At 46.8% G+C, this 19,047-nt stretch overlaps 6 protein-coding genes across 6 annotated transcripts; 4 read left to right on the forward strand and 2 right to left on the reverse strand.

The window, feature by feature from the left end:
• Positions 1-106: 106 nt before the first annotated feature.
• H6S33_002425 (uncharacterized protein) lies at positions 107-1,399 on the forward strand (the record flags this gene model as incomplete). Its single annotated transcript, XM_044834275.1, has 2 exons — positions 107-660; positions 865-1,399. 2 exons carry the CDS (start codon positions 107-109, stop codon positions 1,397-1,399), a joined length of 1,089 nt encoding a protein of 362 aa, XP_044692586.1.
• A 2,413-nt stretch (positions 1,400-3,812) lies between these two features.
• H6S33_002426 (uncharacterized protein) lies at positions 3,813-5,239 on the reverse strand (the record flags this gene model as incomplete). The annotated part of the gene is made up of 6 exons (XM_044834276.1): positions 3,813-4,102; positions 4,163-4,299; positions 4,367-4,504; positions 4,582-4,638; positions 4,704-4,800; positions 5,203-5,239. 6 exons carry the CDS (start codon positions 5,237-5,239, stop codon positions 3,813-3,815), a joined length of 756 nt encoding a protein of 251 aa, XP_044692587.1.
• Positions 5,240-8,490: 3,251 nt separating this feature from the next.
• Positions 8,491-12,693, forward strand: H6S33_002427 (uncharacterized protein; the record flags this gene model as incomplete). The annotated part of the gene is made up of 6 exons (XM_044834277.1): positions 8,491-8,647; positions 8,727-8,822; positions 8,911-9,269; positions 9,328-11,103; positions 11,160-11,216; positions 11,287-12,693. 6 exons carry the CDS (start codon positions 8,491-8,493, stop codon positions 12,691-12,693), a joined length of 3,852 nt encoding a protein of 1,283 aa, XP_044692588.1.
• A 907-nt stretch (positions 12,694-13,600) lies between these two features.
• H6S33_002428 (uncharacterized protein) lies at positions 13,601-14,287 on the forward strand (the record flags this gene model as incomplete). The annotated part of the gene is made up of 1 exon (XM_044834278.1): positions 13,601-14,287. The coding sequence occupies one exon, from the start codon at positions 13,601-13,603 to the stop codon at positions 14,285-14,287; it is 687 nt and encodes a 228-aa protein (XP_044692589.1).
• Positions 14,288-14,753: 466 nt separating this feature from the next.
• On the reverse strand, positions 14,754-16,051 carry H6S33_002429 (uncharacterized protein; the record flags this gene model as incomplete). Its single annotated transcript, XM_044834280.1, has 3 exons — positions 14,754-15,214; positions 15,435-15,458; positions 15,526-16,051. 3 exons carry the CDS (start codon positions 16,049-16,051, stop codon positions 14,754-14,756), a joined length of 1,011 nt encoding a protein of 336 aa, XP_044692590.1.
• A 1,238-nt stretch (positions 16,052-17,289) lies between these two features.
• On the forward strand, positions 17,290-18,213 carry H6S33_002430 (uncharacterized protein; the record flags this gene model as incomplete). Its single annotated transcript, XM_044834281.1, has 3 exons — positions 17,290-17,373; positions 17,489-17,524; positions 17,590-18,213. 3 exons carry the CDS (start codon positions 17,290-17,292, stop codon positions 18,211-18,213), a joined length of 744 nt encoding a protein of 247 aa, XP_044692591.1.
• Between the last annotated feature and the right edge of the window lie 834 nt (positions 18,214-19,047).

Consider the following 19,047-nt stretch of genomic DNA (forward strand, 5'->3'; position numbering starts at 1 on the left):
TGCCTTCCCTCCTTCCTACCCAATACTACATTCCCGTCCTATACTCTACCATTCTGCCTGTCAGTAAGAAAATCACCAACTAACATTCTCACCTTTAGACACAACAATGTCTAGATTTTCTTCTGTCCCCGTTTCCTCTGCCTCTGCTCATGTTGCTGCCGGCCCTCCCCCACTCCGCCGTTCCACTAGGGTGTCAGTAGCCCCAGTAAGATATACTCCTTCCTTCATCCCAAGAAAGGCCGTCCCGCGTCGTTCTCGAGCAACAAAACGCTCTGTTCCTGCGTCCATTGCTCCCCCTGCATCCCCTACCGCCACCAAAAAATCACGAAAAATTGCCCGCCGTCGCCGCACTCGCAAGGTCCCAACACCGGCCAGAGATCCAACCCCTCCACAGTTTTCAGTCTCCTCATCACCTCCCTCATCACCTCCCTCATCACCTCTCTCATCTCCTCTCTCATCTCCTGAGCAATCTCCTTCCACAATCGGCGATGCCCCTTCGTCTCCTGTTGGGGCCTTGATGTCTCTAGTGGCCGCTGCAATATCTTCTCCAGTCAGCCCTGTTGGCACATCCTCTTTCTTTTCTGCTGCTGCTTCCACAATCTCTGCCGCCGCCGGAATTTCTTCTCCTATTTCTGCAGCTTCCGCCGCTGCTAAGTCTAAGTATAACATTTTGCCTAGTACTATTGCCTCTCCTGAAGCGGCAAACTCCCCAATAGCTGCTGCCTCTCCTGCTGCCTCCTCAGCGGCATCCAGCAGCCTCTCGTCTATCTCCAATCAACCTTCGTCTCCGTTCGACTTTGCTGCTTCTCCCACCTTTTTTTCTTCGCCCTCTGCCTCTTCACCAGTTCTAAGCAATGCTTCCAGCTCCTCCCTCTCCTCGCCAGGTGAAGACCCTGCCTCTGCCTCCTCGCCAGCTCCAAGCAACGCTTCCAGCTTTTCCCTCTCCTCGCCAGCTGCAGACCCTGCCTCTGCCTCCCTCACAGCTGCCTTGGCCACAGAGACCAACGAAAACTACATCAACCACGAGAAAGCTCGTGTTGCGCGCATCCTCGCAGATGGCCGCAAACGCAAAGATGGTGGCCCTCTCGGGTTCTACACCTCCCGCCTCGTCTACAACCTCATCGCACAGCTCTCTGCCTGCACGGCGAGGTTTAAACTCGACGAGACCGTCGACGCCAACGGCAACTCGATTGCAAAGATCTTCCCAGAGGGCTCTGGAGTGTCCCAGATTGTGGTGTATGTTCAGGAGGGAGATACGACGGTCGATGTGTTCCTGGGGAGACCAAAGGAGGTCACGGTGACCTTTGGAAAAGTAGGAGGAGTGCTACAGATGGTCGGAGTGGTCACAGAAGGGCCTGAATACGTCGAGACGGAAGACCTGATGGAGTTGGGGGATTAGATGGGTCTGCCGGGCCTTTAGTCTTTTGTTTCTTCGGTTTTTTTAGCCTCTCGAATTTCGTTTTTCTTTTGAATAAATGATATTTTTATTAGTTGTCTTTCCCGCTTCTTGATCGATCTTTCGTGAATATGTAGCGTTCTAAGTTATATTTCCTTTTAGTACAGTCGTGTTAAGAAAGTCCTGGCAGTCAGCACCACACGAAATATTAAAATCCTTCCCACTCAACAACCATCAATTGGATTTGATTAAAACAAAATAATTAAGCCTTGTAGATGTCCAGAGTACAAGTATTCCTACCCACAGAATTATTGCTGGATTTCTGCTTTTGTGATACGGTGACTAGTGAATATTGCGATTTGAATACTTCCAGGAGAATAGCTACACATGCACTAGCCAGAGAATTTCTGCAATTAAATCAAGGGTATCCAGGGTCACAGACTCGAGATAGACATTTAGACTTTGGAGAATGCTCTTGTTGTTGTTGAGACTTTATGGGTAGAGCATGTGGGTCCAAATCACCATTTACAGCCGAAACTTTTCATGGAAGCTACACATTTAGTATTCATTCCAAATTCTCAAGATTTTAGAATATAATGAATAGTATCCTAATTTTCCTGTACCCTTAATTTCAAGTCCTCTGGAATTATGGTTGTTGAGGGGGACTGTTGTCATCTACTGACAAGACTTGTTTAACACGGCTGTAGTCAGTTTTTTTTAACATTCCGTATTTTGGTGACCGCAATAGAGCCTCGATAGTAGCATATCGTTGGCCAATCCCGAATAAATTTGTATGGATAAATTGAGTTCGATACAAGATAGTAGCACATGAGTGACTTTCTCGATCAGATTCTGCTATCAAAACTCCACTGTATTAGCATTGAGATGTATTTATCAGTAGTACGAGATGAACAAACCATTAATCGATCGATCAGCAAAAACATCAGAAAGAAAATCAAGACACCATGTCATTCACCAGTCGAAAACAAGAACAAGAAAGTCACGATACACATCTTCCCAACAACGCGCGTTTTTTTTTTCAATCAACCCTCAAATTGCGTGTCCTATCTACATTAAGTACGTAATCTGTCCTTCTGGAACCCAGCCAAGCAGACAACCGTCCGAGTGATATATCATGACTGACATTCTCGCCAAGATATCGCACATATAACACACACAGCATCAAATGATATACCCCACTCCACCTTATTAAATACTCTATAGTACATCCTGCACAGCAGTTTTTTACGAAAGCGGTGTCTCGGGCTTACTCTACATGTCCGAAATAGACCTTTTAAACCACTAGAAAAAAAAGATGGGCAAATAAAAATATCAGCGTCTACTAGCCGGAGGTAGTAGGTCTGATATTTTCTACGCCGCTCACAGAGGACACTGTAATGGTATCAAAAGTACAACCGTGAGAGCATCACTATTAACCTGATCACACCAACCTCGTATTGCTAGTAGAGGATTATCTTTTTTTTCGCCGATCTTTTTTTTGTTGTAATGGACGGTGGCTTAAAATGTCTAATATCAAGGTTGATTGCATCTGCAACTCCGGTAACTGTCGGGACCCATCACTACCAAGAACGGCAAGTGCAAAGGGACCCTGAACCAGCGATGCGCACCACCACCAGCCCACCCTCGCCGCCACTCTGGGATCAAATTTCCTATTCCTTCCTGGGCTAGAAATTGCCCCCTTGCGCGGTAGTTGCCTTCGCCACTTCTTATTTCAACAACACCAGGCGGGAGTTCCCGTATTTGGCTTCCGTGGTGTGTTGTTCCGGCTGGAAGGAGAGGAGGAAGTTTGTAAGCTATGTAGGAACTTGGCGAATGCGGATGTTTGCGTTCATGTGACGTGAGAGTAAGAGCTTGGTACAGGAGAGAAAGAGAAAGATTCGCGTTAAAAGGTCTTGGTTTTCTTCCTTTCCTTTCTCGGAGCAGGCACGACCTGATAGGCATGTTCGTTTGTTTATCTAGAGCATTTGGAATGGCCAAGAAATGTATCAGAAGAGTTGTGAATTATCATTATGGTCGATATCCATGGAGGTTTACTTTTTTATCAAGAGTTTTTAACCACAACTAAAAAGGTACACGACGGGTGTATAGAAGGGTAGCAAGAATAGATGAATATATGTTGAAGCGGTGGACATGTTCCCGGCCTGACTAAAGGAGAATAAGGAAAAACTCGTTAAAGAAAGCTGCTTCAGTCGATTCTAGTGATGTGAATGCAATTAGGAGCGACAGAAACAACTCAACTCATCATGTTCTTGTGATAATGAAATATTGAGGAGAAATGAAAATATTAAGTTCTACCCGCCACCACAGATTCAAGTGGCTTCTGCGCGTAGTAAAAATGACTGTATCTGATATTAGTCGTTGCTAATATATATCGCCATAGAGAAGAAAAGAGGCCTTACTGCATAGAATAACTGTGAATATTCCGGCTCCTTGCAAGCAGTATGCAATCTTTTATCAATGTCGCAGACTCGTCCGGACTCATCTCCAAAACATTTGTGAACAAGTCGATTCCAAATGCCTCGAACCCGCTCTCCGTAGAAAGCAATACATAGGCACCAATCTCCTTCTGCTTCTTGTCGGCCGGCCAGGTACCAAGCGGAACCTTGAATTTTTGGTGTGAACCATTAACGAAACCCGTCTCCTCCAGTATTGGCATTAATTTTGTGACGAGCGAAAAACCTCGACCTGAACCAGAGTTAAAACCACGCTTTCCCACTCGGGAAGAAAAGGGGCAACTAGACAAACCATTTTTGGCCGCTGCTTCGGAGACCAGATCATAGAACCGGTGAAGCGCCATCGACTTATCGTTGGTTGTCCCATCATCGCTGTGGATAGCCATTTCATAGTCGATCACTTCGACCCAGCCGCCAGGCTTACATACACTGCGTAACAATGTTAATAGCTCTCAATGTTTTCAAGCCTTTTCTGGTGAGAGAGTGGGAGACTCACTCAAATGCCTGTTTTAGGACATGGTTCCAGTCCTTGATTCCTCCGGACAAGTGGCGGATATGGACCAGGTCGAACGAGTCCTTCTCGTACGTCCAGTCCAGCTCTGCATCGTCGATATGAAAGTCCACGTTCGGCACCCTATTGGTAGGATTGACTTAGTATATATGCCCTTCTAAGCTTCTCAACTCCTTGACCCCAGATTCAATTATTCCTACCAAGATGGCTGAATAGCACTCAGGTCCGTGCCAATTACCTGTGCCGAAGGGTATCTCCTATTATAACCCGTAAGTTTAGAGCGTTTCGCAACACGGTGATAGAAATATGTGGGCGCTTTTACTCTGCTGCATCAATCGCCCAAATGCCGGTGCCGGTCCCGATGTCCAGAATTCGTTCCGGATTGTTGATTGGTGCGAGGGTTAACTTGTCGTCCAATACTAGATAGAAAATAGAGTTGTGTCAATTGCGCAACCCCCCCGCATAAAGCGTTCTCTCTTCACCGGAATAATAGTAATACCGAGAAGGTATATGTGGTGTATAATATCCAGCCTTTTTGCTCCATTCCAGTCAGGATCGCAGGCTTTCCAACGCCAAAAGTTGAGAGGAAACTAAACTGGCCTTTCTTGTTCAACCTTATCATCGAAGCATTTTATTAGCTGGGTTTCTAAGGACTCATAGGCGTAACCGCCCGCTGTCTATGTGTGTATGTGTTTGGGGGGGGGGGGGGGGGTATCGGAGGAAATACTTCATCATTGGGAAGCAAGTATTCTCTATCGCAATTACAATCGTCAGTCCTTGATCCAGTCTACTCAAGTTTATCTAGATCAGGAAGCTCCTACCCTGCTTTCCGCGCTTGGTACCGACGTCCGTTCTCATATCGGTAGCTTGGGATAACATCAGTTTCACTGACCAGTATTATCTCGTGGGGGGTCAAAAATAACTGGTACCCCTAAACCTGGAGTGCAACCAACCAACTACTCGCCACTACCACTAACCACACCACCCCATGCCAACCAAGCGAATATCTGAACCATTCCCACCCTAGATTCTTGATAGTTCTGCCATTTTTCTTCTTGTGTGTAGCATTTGGCTTAGAGATTCGTGTGGTATTCAAGCGTTGAGTTGGCTTGGAGCTCAGATTGTGTGGGGTTTGGTGGTTGCACTCCAGACATGAAAGGGGGCGAGGTACTGGGCACTTTTGACACAACAAAGGAGAGAAAGAGGGAAAAAGAAGGTGAAAACCGCACTCGTAGATTGAAGAGTTGAGCGAATTCGCCGAGTACTCGCTCCTATTGTTCAAGATACACCAATCAGCTGCCTTCAGTCGTACAAGAAGAATATCCATGTAGTAGGGAGAAATCAAACCTCATCGAGCCATAGGACGATTCAGTGTCTGAGTAGTCTTCCTAGAGAACACAATTATTTGATAAAGTGAGATTCCGTGTAACTTCATAATAACCAAAAGAGCAGCCTGTATGCTGTTGTTGATGGAGATGCGATCGGTGGTTACTACTCACGATTGTCTCGTCGACCGCGATAGTCTGAGAGGAGTCCATGACTTTACTGTTTTTCTGCTCCTGCTGCTGTTGTTCAAGTATTTTCTGGGATATGTTATGCATCGGTCAGTCTGTCGGTCAGTAGTGATGAACCCAACCTGCTCAAGCTGTCGGACTGACTGCGGGGTGGAGGAGGATGTGATGTCTAATATATTATTCTTTTTTGCTTGATGGATTAACACCCCAACACTCTTCAGGAGGAACAAGGGGGTTTCACACTGCTATTCTTGGTGGTGGGAATATGACAGGTCTCTTGACTTGTCCCCGCTTTAGGGCAAGTGTGCAAGCCTGCTGAACTCCCCCCAGGTGCTCTAGTGCTGTCTATCTGCAATGCAATTCAAGCTTCAGATCAAACGTGAACACATCTAAACACTCTAACTCTAAATACCTCCTACCCTGAAATCAGGTTATGTAGAGTATGGTTTAAATGAGGCTTGGCCTATATGCCAATGCGTAAGGAATAGGTATGTCGTATGCGTATCGGGACGTGATGGTCATACCGCCATCGTTAAGTCGCTGAGCATCGACTATGGCAGCGATTCATGGTTGACATTTGGAACTACCTATTGGTAAAGTTTCTACTGTGAAGGAATTTTTTTATGCTTGCTTTTAAGGTCCGTGGAGCCTGTCACCGGCTGTGTAAAGGATTTTTTTGCAATTGAGGGGGATGTTGTTCATCGGGGGGTATTCTTATCATGATGTATCCTATCGGAATTGTGATACCAGTCCACTTTACAGTCCGTAAAGAATGGTGGCTCTTCGAACAAAGAGAATTTTTCATTTTCTTTTTTACGGAAATGCCCTGCTGAAATGTGTGTCTCGTGCCCAGCCACATGAGCCTAGTAGAGGTACATGGGAGTGGATAAGCCTGCTTCCGTCGTCGCAGGGCTTGAGCTTTCTAACCTCTGGACTCTGGAGATCTTGCGCTAAACCCTAACCCTGCTCCTTTAATCTTCACCTGGGAATTCGTATGCCAGAAATACAGATATCCATATCCAAGCTGGCCCTCCCTCCTTAAGGAAAACACCCTTACCCGACAGCCATGGACATTCATATCACCATATACATGTATGTACTAACAGACTCGTAAATTCATGACATTTCCGAACACGACTGCTATTGCATACCATATAAAAAGCGCCAAATCCACCTTTTTGTATGTCATGCAATATTGGTCGTGTTCGGAAACGCTATGAACTTACAGTAGAGTACATACCCCAGAAATCATGCAGCTATGGGGCGAGTGGAGTTTATTTATCATCAAGCCCTATGGTCTGCATCAACACCATACCGTCGGGTTCCGGTTCGCATTCCGACAAGCCTTGCTAATACGGTAGTTTTCTTTGTCACAAAGCAGCGTAAGGCTTCTTGGCATCATTGTTTTATTCGCTGATGTCATTTGGAACGTCCGCGATCGTTTAACCACGATATATACAACTATTAGAGTATTTAGGATTGTTGGGCTCAAGATGTGATTTAGATGCTGGTACACTCGGTTTGATTACTAAGCAGTACCAGGGCCCATTATGTAGGTACAGAACCGGGGACCAAATCGGGGTATTGTAGCATGGCACATTGGCAATTGTCGCCAACCTCTCAGTATCAAAACTACCGATCATTGCAAGGGTCCTCAGCATTTATGGGTGCTCTCCTCATTCGATACGAACTCGTTCAGTGAAGAGACGAATAATTGTATAAATCTCCTCATGTGAGTATAGCCTAAATCTTGAGACCGCTTCATGACTTAAGTTCCAGCGAAAGCGGGAACGGCCTGATATAACGCATCCAAGTATAATATAGGCATGGGCGTAGCAAGACCAAATTCAGATTCCGAGTAGGTAAGACTCCTTTGATGGCACGTGTCCCTAGACCTGGGGGTTTGCCTGAACTACATGTATCTAACGATTAGCGAAATTTAAGACGAGTTAGGCTCTACCTTTACCTTTTCCCATCTTTGGGGAGCAGTTCCATTTAGTGTATTTTGTTACATAGTGTGAGTTTTCGCTCGTCGAGGGACTCGTCTGCCAGACTTCGATTTTGATACAAAATCCCTGTCGCTCATGATCAACCTACGCAAATTCATCCTAACCGATTGAGTGGTAGATATTATGGCAGTCTAGTGAAAATCAAAAATAATACGGAAGAGTTCAGGAAGCAGCCAATGTTCCCACTTCATGGTTTATTCTGTGGGCATTGGAGGTATTGGGGATGGATATAAACTTTGATCCAATAGTACATGTAATTTGCGGTTACAGGCGCCGCACTGGCCCGGAAGGTAATAAGTGCACATAAGGTAGGTTTGGTAGCTAATTAAATACTGGGTTAGGGTTGCTGCCGAAGTTGGTCGGCCTGATTATGTGGGAAGTGACTTAGAACATTGTAGGAGCCAACACAGGCGACCCAGGAGACCTTTTCTCTTCATCTTTTTCAGGCGTACACTGACGCCTTAATTCCCTTACACCGGGCAATTGGTTTAAAGGAAAAAAGCTTCTATAACTTGGGCTCCCAGCCCTTCCTCCCTCACCACATCTTCATCTCAAAGTACAAAAGGAGCGCGCCAATTCTTTCACCATGGTGAAAATTTATAGCATACTTAGGGAGTGGAAGAAACACTTATGCCCACGACGTATAGACCTGATTGGGGATTATGCAGGGAGGGAGCTTTTTATCGTTGAAGGGGACTCTCTTCTTCGTCAGGCCTTAAGTGATGAAAGGATAGATATGGAAGGTATTTGACACTCCCACCTAAAAGAATCCGTCCCCCATCGTATACCCGAATTCCACTAATCGATTATCCATATGACTAGATAGGTTTCAATTACTGCATCTTGTCTATGTTGTGGAATCTTTTCTACTCAACTTGACGAAGCGGGGATGTAATTTCCACTTAGTCTTCTTTGAAGGTCTGTCGCGCTAGATTACTAATAACTACGGACATACCTATGGCTATGATTTATCACTATTTAAGCTGACATTTTTCCAATTGAACAGAAAATAAGTATAATTCCATTATCGAGGGGAAGTCAAAGAGCAAAGAAAATAACTACAAGTACCTATTTGCACGCTCGGCGATCATTCAGCACCTCGTAAATACTTCGAAAAGGGAGGAGGTTGGGGCCAAAATCGAAGCAGGGGAAACAGGTTTCCGGGTTTTTCAATTCCGAGATCCATATCATGGCGATTTTGAGCAGTATCTTGAGACTGCCAGGCCTTATTTTGTCATGTGTCACGACAGTAAGGGGGAAACAAACAAAGAAGTCAAGCTTCTCATGATGGGATTTGTCTGGAGGATGATTATGGCTGATTATAATGTTGCATGGATCAATACAGCTGAGTTTCGGGATAGCAAAGTAATAATATCTCCCAATATATATATTTGCACAGTTGTTAATAAATGTTTTGTCCCAGGTTCTCATATCAATTGTTCAGGGTGGGCCCAGAATTATGATAAAGCAACTACCAGATCAATCGCACATAGCCTACGAATCGCTGGCCAGCGAACACTCCGGTGTTTCTTATGACTACAAATTCTCCGAAATCTGCACCGACCAAGTTTTTACAGAACGAGAGTTGATGGCCGTGGCTTCAATATCTACACTACTTAAAAGAGTAAATACAGATTCCAGTGAAGTGGACTCAGACCTAGCGTCGTTTTTGCTGCACATTGCACTCCTCAACCACTTGTCTTTGCCTCAAAGACATATTGCCCCTGCACCAACAAACGAGATAAGATCAAAAACCAGGGAATTGATTATTATTTCCTGCCAGCTCCTGGACGACAAAGATTACGTGCATGCTGCTTCTCAGCTTAAGAACCGAAATATACACGATTTTTTCGACGGGAGATTACTCGCGAAATTGGAGCATGGATTGGAGTACGGCGATATTCAACTTGAATCTATCCCAGAGGCTGTTGTATCTGACTTTACCCGCATGGCCAAAGCGATCGAGGTGTCGTGTGGACATACGATCTTACTGAGCAGGCTGTTTAAACCTAAAGAGCAGTCACTTCTACTGCCCTCTTCCAAGAAGCCGAAGAAGAAGCCGGTGAACAAGCCGAAGAACAAACAGATCAATAAGTCAATGAATCAGACAAAGCTGGAAGTTCTGCCATTTTCAAACCCAACATTTGATATCTTTTTGTCTCAGATAAAACTGAACATTGATTCTTCGGCTGTTTTACAAGAGGTCAACGAATTAAGGAAGGAAATTTCTGATAGGGACAATCGGAAGCTCAGAATAATAACTAAATCCAACCGAAATGTCCCAGTTTGGAAGCCTAGTGCCAACAAATGGCTTGCTGGGAGAGCGAGGAGATCTGAACAACGGGATGCTTCTAATATGATGAAGTACGCCGCGTCTCTTATTGGCGCGAAGGGAAAAATTCTGGAACCTATTGTTATTACAAACGGTCCTCGAAGCTTGCAGCCAAACACCAAACCTACCCCAGCGGTAAAGACTACGCAGAAGGCCGGGAAAAAGGAACGACCGTTAAGCAAGAAAGAGATTATCCGTGCTGAAAATAACAGAAAGCTCGTTGGTAAGGGCGACCTCACTCTTTTGCGAATATGGAAAACATTATGTGGTGATATCCAGGAGATCACAGATGATCTTGCAAAAATTTCGCAGCTAGAGCAATTCTTGGACAGAATCAACTCCACCTTGTCAGAGAAAGGCGATATTGTGGACTGCGAAGTTCGGATATACAAAGTCTGGATATTACTGCGATTTTGGACGCACTACTGCCGAGAAGATAAAAGAGAGGATGGATACGATGTTATAGCGAAGGTCTTCAGTGAAGCCAAAAGTTTACTGGGCTCAAAGGGCCTGACGAAAGAGATCCACAAGATACTGAATAATCTCTTTGAGTCTTTGGGCGTATCGCTGCCGCCTCGGTTGATATCAGATCCATTGTTAGAAAGCCATCTAACATTTAAGATGCCTTGGAATGGAAATTCTCTGGTAGACATTAGGCTTCAGATGACCTCCACGGAGTTTCAACTGTTGCATTGCGGGCAGTATATGGATCGAGATATGGATTCAAAGCCAGATCCTAGGGTTTCCTTCGAACCTGATGGATGGCAAAGAAAGGTTTTGGATGAGATTGATCAAAACAACTCTGTATTTGTCGTTGCACCAACCTCTGCTGGAAAGACGTTCATCTCCTTTTACGCCATGGAGAAGGTTGGCGCTCCCAGTGTCTTAATATCACGTTAGTCTGATTCTAATCATATCAATAGATTCTACGATCTGGAGATGACGATGTTCTGGTTTATGTCGCACCGAACAAAGCTCTGGTGAATTTTTCCCTTTTTCAATCATGAACCATCACTCTCTCTCGTTCGTAAATTAATATTAAGGTTATAGGTCAATCAAGTTGCAGCAGAGGTTTTGGCACGTTTTCAAAAACGATATCCGCACGCTGGCAAGTCCGTTTGGGCAATTCATACCCGAGACAGGCGTGTTGGTAACTCCACCGGATGCCAAATTCTCGTCACCGTACCTCACATACTACAAATCATGCTTCTTGCACCGATTAATGCAAATTCGTGGTCCCGACGTGTAAAGCGTATTATTTTTGACGAGATCCACTGTATCGGCCAAGTGGAGGATGGTGCTGTTTGGGAGCAGCTGATCATGTTATCACCATGCCCCATCATCGCCTTGTCAGCAACAGTAGGCAATCCAGAAGAGTTCGCCAAATGGATGGAATCCACACAAAAGCCTCTTGGTATCAAATTGAAAATGGTGCAACATCAACACCGGTATTCTGATCTACGGAAAATGGTTTACGTCATGCCAAAGGATTACGAGTTTTCTGGTCTGGTCACAGAAGGCAAGTTCCCAAGACTTGAAAGTTCATCCAGCTTTGTTCCGATACATCCGGTTTCTTCTCTGGTAGATATCTCCCGTGGTATGCCGGATGACCTCGCTCTGGAGCCGAGAGATTGTTTATGGTTATATCGGGCCATGAAAGAAAGGTCAACTAAAAAATATCCCTTGGAGCGAAGACTTGATCCAGAATTATATTTCGCAAAGTTCCCCATAATACACAAAGTTAATGTAATAAATTGGGAGGTCGAACTTAAGACTGTTCTTAGACATTGGATGGACTCATCTGGCTCACCCTTTCAGGGCGTTGTTCAAAAGTTGATGGGTCCTTTGAGCGAGGTCCTCCGAAGGGATAATGGATGGATGAATAGTTATCCAACTGAAGGGGGTAAACAATCTTTGGAGGAGGCCATAGAAGCGGCCAGTAATTTACCGGTCCTTCGCAGATCCACCCTTCCTCTCCTTGAAGAACTTAACAAAAAAGGCGCTCTTCCCGCAATTATATTCTCCCATGACCGATCCATATGCGAGAAACTTTGCAGTCATGTTGCAGAAGAGCTAGCTTCTGCCGAATTAAAGTGGCGAGAGAGCGACCCCGGATGGAAGGAGACCCTGCGCAAATGGGAGGAGTACAAGGAAGCCAAGAATAACTCCTTTTTGAAGAAAAGAGCTAAAAATGATGCCAGGAACTTTGAGGGCTCCAAAGCAGAAAAACTCCAAGAAGAGACAGCAAAAGAACCGAGTTTCTTTGAGTTCTTCAACCCAAATATCCCATCTCCTCAATTCTCATTTGCAGACTATAGTAAACATAGCCGTAAAGAGTTAATGAAAGAGTGCGAGTTCCTTTCCAAGTTTATATTGCCAAACAGGGCATTGAATGCCTTAAAGCGTGGAATCGGTATCCATCACTCTGGACTCAATCGTAAGAATTCACTCTTTTGATGTTTATACATTGACCTGAATATCTACTGACGGCATCTCTTGAAATTAGGTCATTATCGCCAACTGTAGGCCAATCATTCCTTCTTTTATTACCTGAATAACCTTACTAATAATATCCAATATTACAGGGTTGAGATACTTTTCCGAAAAGGCTTTTTACGTGTTGTCATTGCTACTGGTAAATTTTGGCGTATAGTTACTATTTTTTATGAAGAGGATCTAATCGCCTTTAGGAACCCTCTCGCTCGGAATAAACATGCCATGTAAGACTGTCATTTTTGGAGGTGACAGTATGTGGTTGACTGCTCTTGAATTCCGCCAGTCAGCTGGAAGAGCTGGAAGACGTGGTTTCGACGATTTAGGAAACGTCATATTTCTTGGAATCCCGTTGGGCAAAATTCGCCGGCTCATCAGTTCAAGGCTCCCTTCCTTGATTGGGCATTTCCCAATGACAACATCTTTAATCCTTCGCCTCTTTACCCTTCTACATGAATCCAATGGCTCAGAACATGCCAAGAAGTCTATCAATGCACTACTATCGCAGCCAAGGTTGTTTATAGGCGGGGATACTTTTAGAGGGCAGGTTCTTCATCACGTTCGATTTTCCATTGAATTCCTCCGTAGGCAGAGGCTGCTAGGGCCTGGTGGTGAGCCGATCAATTTCTCAAGGCTTACAGGCCACCTGTATTATACAGAGCACAGCGGTTTTGCTTTTCATGCTCTACTTAAGTCTGGGTTTTTCCACTCTTTGTGTGCTGAAATATCAGAAAAGCCACACAAAACATGCATGGAATTGATGCACGTATTGGCGTGTTTGTTTTGTCGACAGCCATGTCCCGATCCGAAGATCCCAAGATTATCCCCTCTTCCCCCTACTGCCACTGAAATCCTGGAAAAGCACAACAAAATGACCCTCGAGGTCTATACGACTTATGTCAAAACTTTTGCAGCGGAGTACTGCAATGATACCGCTGACAATATATTGCCGTTCAGTCATTCTGTATGCGGCGGCGCCGAAGGACCAACTCCAATACAGCCACTTCCACCCACACTAGCCAGGTCTTCTTTTGTTGCTCTCTCGGGTGCAGATGATAAATTCACCTCTATATCCGACCTAGCAGACTCTGTCCGCACCGGAATATTCCTTGAAAGTGCAGCTGTGCCTTACTTGGATACCAGCGAAATGACTCCTCTCAACTCGTACCTTCTCGACTTTTACCGCCACGGAGAGATTATAACACTCATTAGAAAGAACGCCGTTCGACGTAGTGACATCTGGTTTATGCTCAACGATTTCAGTCTTGTCCTTGATACCATCATCACCAGCCTCAGCAACTTTATAGCTTGCGTGGACGATGACGACGCTGCTGATGCCGCTGGCTTGGGTGACGTTGAGGATTTCGTGGTCAAAAAAAGGTCCTCTGATATGAATCTCGAGGGAGATAGTAGTGACGACTCGGGGGACGAGGATTATGTGGATAGATTTGAAACGATGAATCTGAGGAAGAGGGATATGGAGCTAGTCAGAGTCTTGAGGGCATTCCAGCTGCTGAAAGCCACGTTTGATGAAAAGTTCAAAGCAATGTGGGCTTGATTTTGGGGATTTGCACAGGCTGTTAGACAAGGTTGGCGGCTAGGAAATATCATGTGTACTCTTGAGGGGAGGCTTCTTGGTAGTGGGTTGGCTGTGTGGTTTGTGGTAACTTGTATCAAGGTCATGATTCAGTTTCTTTAGAGTTCTAGATAGCTACTATTAAGCAATACTACTTTTCTTTGCCAATCCACGTGAATAATAAGTAGCACCAGTTAATTGTAGATAATGCCCATATGAGGAATTTAGTTTGTAACAAGATAACTCCAACGAGCATGATATGTAATTCAGACCCAAGCACCGGGCAACTAGCTAGCTAGCTATACACCTCTAGCTACTCAGTAAAAAAGAACTTACCCAATTCCTGCAAGATTGCCATAACTACCAACAAACAGATAAAGAGAGAAACAAAGCCACATCCCGCCGTCTACTGAAAGCCATCCCAATCTACAGCTCTATTGCTTTCAACCTAACTAACCGGACTCCACGGCAACGGAACCAAGATTCTACTCTCCATCTTACTAATCAGCGGCACCGTCTTATGCACCGTGTCGCTCCAACCCCTCTCATTCCAGCTCTGCTCCCTCCCCACCTGGCGCTCCCGCAAATCTGCAAACTGCCACAAGTGGTGCACCGTGTTGAGGCTGCCGACCTGGCAGAACCAAGCACCGACGCCCTCCATTACGTTCTTGCGCGCCTGCAGCCCGCGCCGCCAGTGTGTCTCCCATTCGAGGAGGTTGCCGGGCCGAAGGGTGTAGGTGCGGAGCTCGAAGATACCGCCGAGGGCGCGCGGGGGCGTGGTGGGCCAGAAGGAGAACTCCTGCATGAGGTCGGTGCGGCGGGAGGTGAGGTACTTGGGGAGCTCGCGTTGGAACTTTTCCCAGGAGGGGGAGTGGGAGAGGCGGGAGTGGGTTTGGTGGTATCCGGCGTCTAGGGGGTGTTAGTTTTTTGAGTTATGGAGAAGCAGTATTGCAGTAAAGTAGCTATTTAGAACTTCAAAGGAATTTGGGGATTCTTTGGGGGGGGGGGGGGGGGGGGGTTATGGTTATATTGCACACCACCCAGCCTCTCTTGGTTGTGGTATATAGATAGGTGACAGTGTGGGAATGAAAATGTAGAATATAACAGTGAATTGAAGTAATATACTCACATCCTTGATATTCCCAGATATGGACTATTGCGAAATAATGTTAGTATAATGCAATTGACTCTAGATAATAGCTTCACGGTGAACCACTAACCAAACGTCTCACAATCCCCAATCTCCGTCTTCCAGCTGCCCACCAAATGGCAGCTATTCTCTCTCTCCCCCGCAACCTTCGGATACTCCTGTCCCACCAGCTCAATGTACTCTGCCACCTTGTCCGGCTTCACACGGTGGAACTCGATGGCATGCACATACTTCCCCCTCGCGAGCACCTTTCCATAGCTCTGCTCCATCTCACGCTCCTCTTTCTGCCCCTGCTCAGACCCATACAGGATGCTCTTTACGATGCCGCTCTTCTCGTGGTGGTGGTGGTCGCCGTCGGCGGCGCCGGCGGAGGCGAGCGTCTGGGACTCGGCATTCTTCTTGTTGGCGCGGAGCTGCTTGCGGAAGGCGGACACTCGTGTTTTGAAGTCGGTGGTGGACTCTTCGCTGTGGGTTATGCTGGCGAGGGTGGGGATCTTTGTGGATTGCAGCAGGGCGGAGGTGGTGAGGGGGCGAGTGACGGCGGCGGTGATGCTTGTCCGCGTGAGGGAGCGGGGAAGCTGGCGTGATAGTATCATGGTGGGGGTGGGGATGTGGGTTTACGAGTGATTGATGGTGGTGGAGACGCTGATACTACAAAGCTATGGAGTAGTGACTGTAGCTCTGAGTGGATGAGGAGTAGGAGTGAAGTTCAGGGACAATTACTGAGAAGGGGGAAGATGGGGATGCGGGGGAAGATGAGGAGGGGGAGGAGTGGGAGGGGAAGGGGAAGAAGAAGGTGAGGCATAACTCTTACTTGGTACCAAACAGGCCACCGTTGTACCTGAATGTGACCTACATACATACATGCGTTACATGCGTTACATGATTGCTTGACTGGCTGTGTGGACTGTGCTTGACTGCCTGTTTGCCTCCTTGCCTGGCTCCTGCTTCCTTGCTTGCTCTCCCGTCCGTTCCAAGGAAATCGAGGCTTTGCGGGGAAGCGCTTTCCCCCTCACGTGCGGCGGGGGGTAAAGAGGTAGCTGTTGGTCAGCCGCAGGCTTGGCATTACATCAACGTGGGGTCGAGTGATGTCCTGTGAATGTTCTCACAGCCGATTGAGCGGCAGCGCAAACCCGTGAGCTGTATCTAGAAGGGAATCGTAGCTCTGAATTGAGTGTGCGTACTGAGCCAGCTGCTATGGGAATGTTGTTGCCTTTGTGGTAGCTGCTAAGGAGCTGTTGTGCATGCTGTGGTGACACTGTTAGGGCATTACCCAATGTATGCGCCTGTGCACCGCGTGCGGAGAGAAGAGTGCAGTCGTGCGGGTACAGAGTAACCGTATATATCAAACCTGATAACTGATACGGGCGGGTCACAAGGGCAGATATGATAGCTATTCTGCATACACCACAGCTATCCCGATGCCCTTCACCAGACAGACAGACAGACAGACAGACAGACTACATACTCTAACTCCACAGAACCATCTATCATCTCCACTCCCTCTGAATTTGCTCAATTCCCCTCTCCCTACACAGCTAGTACATAAATAGATTCATATCCCCCTAAGTCGTGAGCTCTCTCCAAAACCCTGCAAACCGTGGTTCCAAGCGCGCCAAGAACCGCAGGTCACGAGTTTAGCGGGGCCCAGCATAACACCTAAGCCCAGCACATCCGATCTTCGGCCTTTGTCGTCACATACGCCATCGGTCCTCGACATATCTCCATCTCAGACAGTCAGGCAGTCAACACCAACCAATTCAAGGAGGTTGTCCATTTTGCTTAAATATCACAGCGAAGAGCTCACGATAAAAACCATTTCTCCATCAAAACCATGGCTACAGCAATTCCGAATGCAAGTGCGGCGTCGTGCGAGCTTCCGCCCGAGGTTGTTGCGTGTTTGAAGAATGCGAGATATGTGGGTTTCCCTTCCTACCTTTATGCGTTTGCTCTGGCTATGGCACTGGGGTTTATTCTGCTGGCTTTCTGTAGCTATTCACAGGTATGGGGCTGGGCTAATATATCATCTACAGCTCCATCTCGCCACCTCTGACGGCCTCTGGCCCCACGTAAGCTCCACCCCGCACTCCCTCAACTCATTCCAGCTTCCAGATACTAATAAATCTCCCCGCAGGTCTCCCTAATGAACTACACCTACCTCCCCACCACCCCCTACCGCCTCCCCCCAAACAACATCCGCTCCAGCACCTCCACATCCGGCCCCGTCATCGTAATGACCACCCACCCGGGCACCAAAAAGACGCTCAACCTCACCACGAACCCCCGCGTCTCCCTCCTCGTCCACGACTGGGTCTCTCACCGCCCATCAATATCCTCCACGAACCCATTCTCGACCTCGCCCACACTCACCACCCACGCGTTTCCTACCGCCGCCGCCGAACAGCCACCCCAGCCGTCGTCATTATCGGCGTTCCTGACGAACCTGAATTCCGCGGCGCTGAGCTCGATCTCGGCGACGTTGAATGGCTATGCACACCTGATCCCGCAGGGATCCGAGGAGGAAGAGTACTATCGCCGCGTACACATGGAGAATAATCCGCAGAGCGGGGATAGGTGCTATCTAGAGGGTGAGGAGGTGAGGGTTGTGGTGGTGAGAATTGGATGGGCGAGGGTCGCGGATTATAGGGGTGGTGTGACGGACTGGAGGGCGAGTGATGAGGAGGAGGTGGAGGGGGGTGATGATGGCGGGATGGGGGCGGAGGTGCATACGGGGGTGGGGATCGTGAATGGGGCGTAATTGGGTAGAAGATGGCTTTTCTTTCTTTCTTTACATATATAGTTTTTTAAGCCTATGATAGGCCTTTTTGCAGTGAGTGTGGTGGGATTAGGTGAAGTGAAGTCATGGAAGTAATCCTGCTGTAGAATAGCAATTGCGCATAATGGCGTTTTCTTTCCAAGCTTCAGTGTAGTAACTACTGTAGCTAGCTAGCACTTTGTATGGTGGATTTTATATCTGTAATCCACTCCTCTCTCCAAATTACACTTGAGGCTCTAAAACCTAAATCCAAATCAGCCGAGAAGATGATCCCCATCTCACCTGCAGCATGACATGACGCCCCCCTACTCTAGATAAGCAGAGTGAGTAAGATCCTGCCTGCAGCCTAACATTGTCTTAGCGCGCGCAATCTGTGGCTTGCTTACTTGCTTGATGTTTAAATTTACCGAGACGAGAGGAGACGAGACAACTCGACTCCAGACTTGAGACTTCAGACTTCAGACATGAGACCAATTTCGGAGAGAGTTGCCTCTTGTGTTGATCTTGTCGTGGTTCAACTACATACTAGCACCTGCCCGGACCGGACTGGACTGAGCCCGAGAAGTTGGTTCTCTTAATTAATCATAGACTCAGCTACTAGGTGTCTTTTGTTTTTCCCCGGAGCGCTCGACTCCTTTCTCTCAAGAATTAGCTTTTACATAGTCTTAGTATTACTCTGGTCTTAGCTACTCCTGGGAGTTAGATGTCGTGAAACGAAAAGTAAGATTACGCAATATTGAGCATCTCGCCTGGTTACATAGGGGGTGAGGGAGCGCACGTGTGGGATTGTGTCGATGTGTAATTTCGCTAGGTGTC

The sequence above is a fragment of the Morchella sextelata genome, assembly GCF_020137385.1.
Source record: "Morchella sextelata strain SCLS chromosome Unknown scls_13, whole genome shotgun sequence".
Lineage (NCBI taxonomy): Eukaryota > Fungi > Ascomycota > Pezizomycetes > Pezizales > Morchellaceae > Morchella > Morchella sextelata.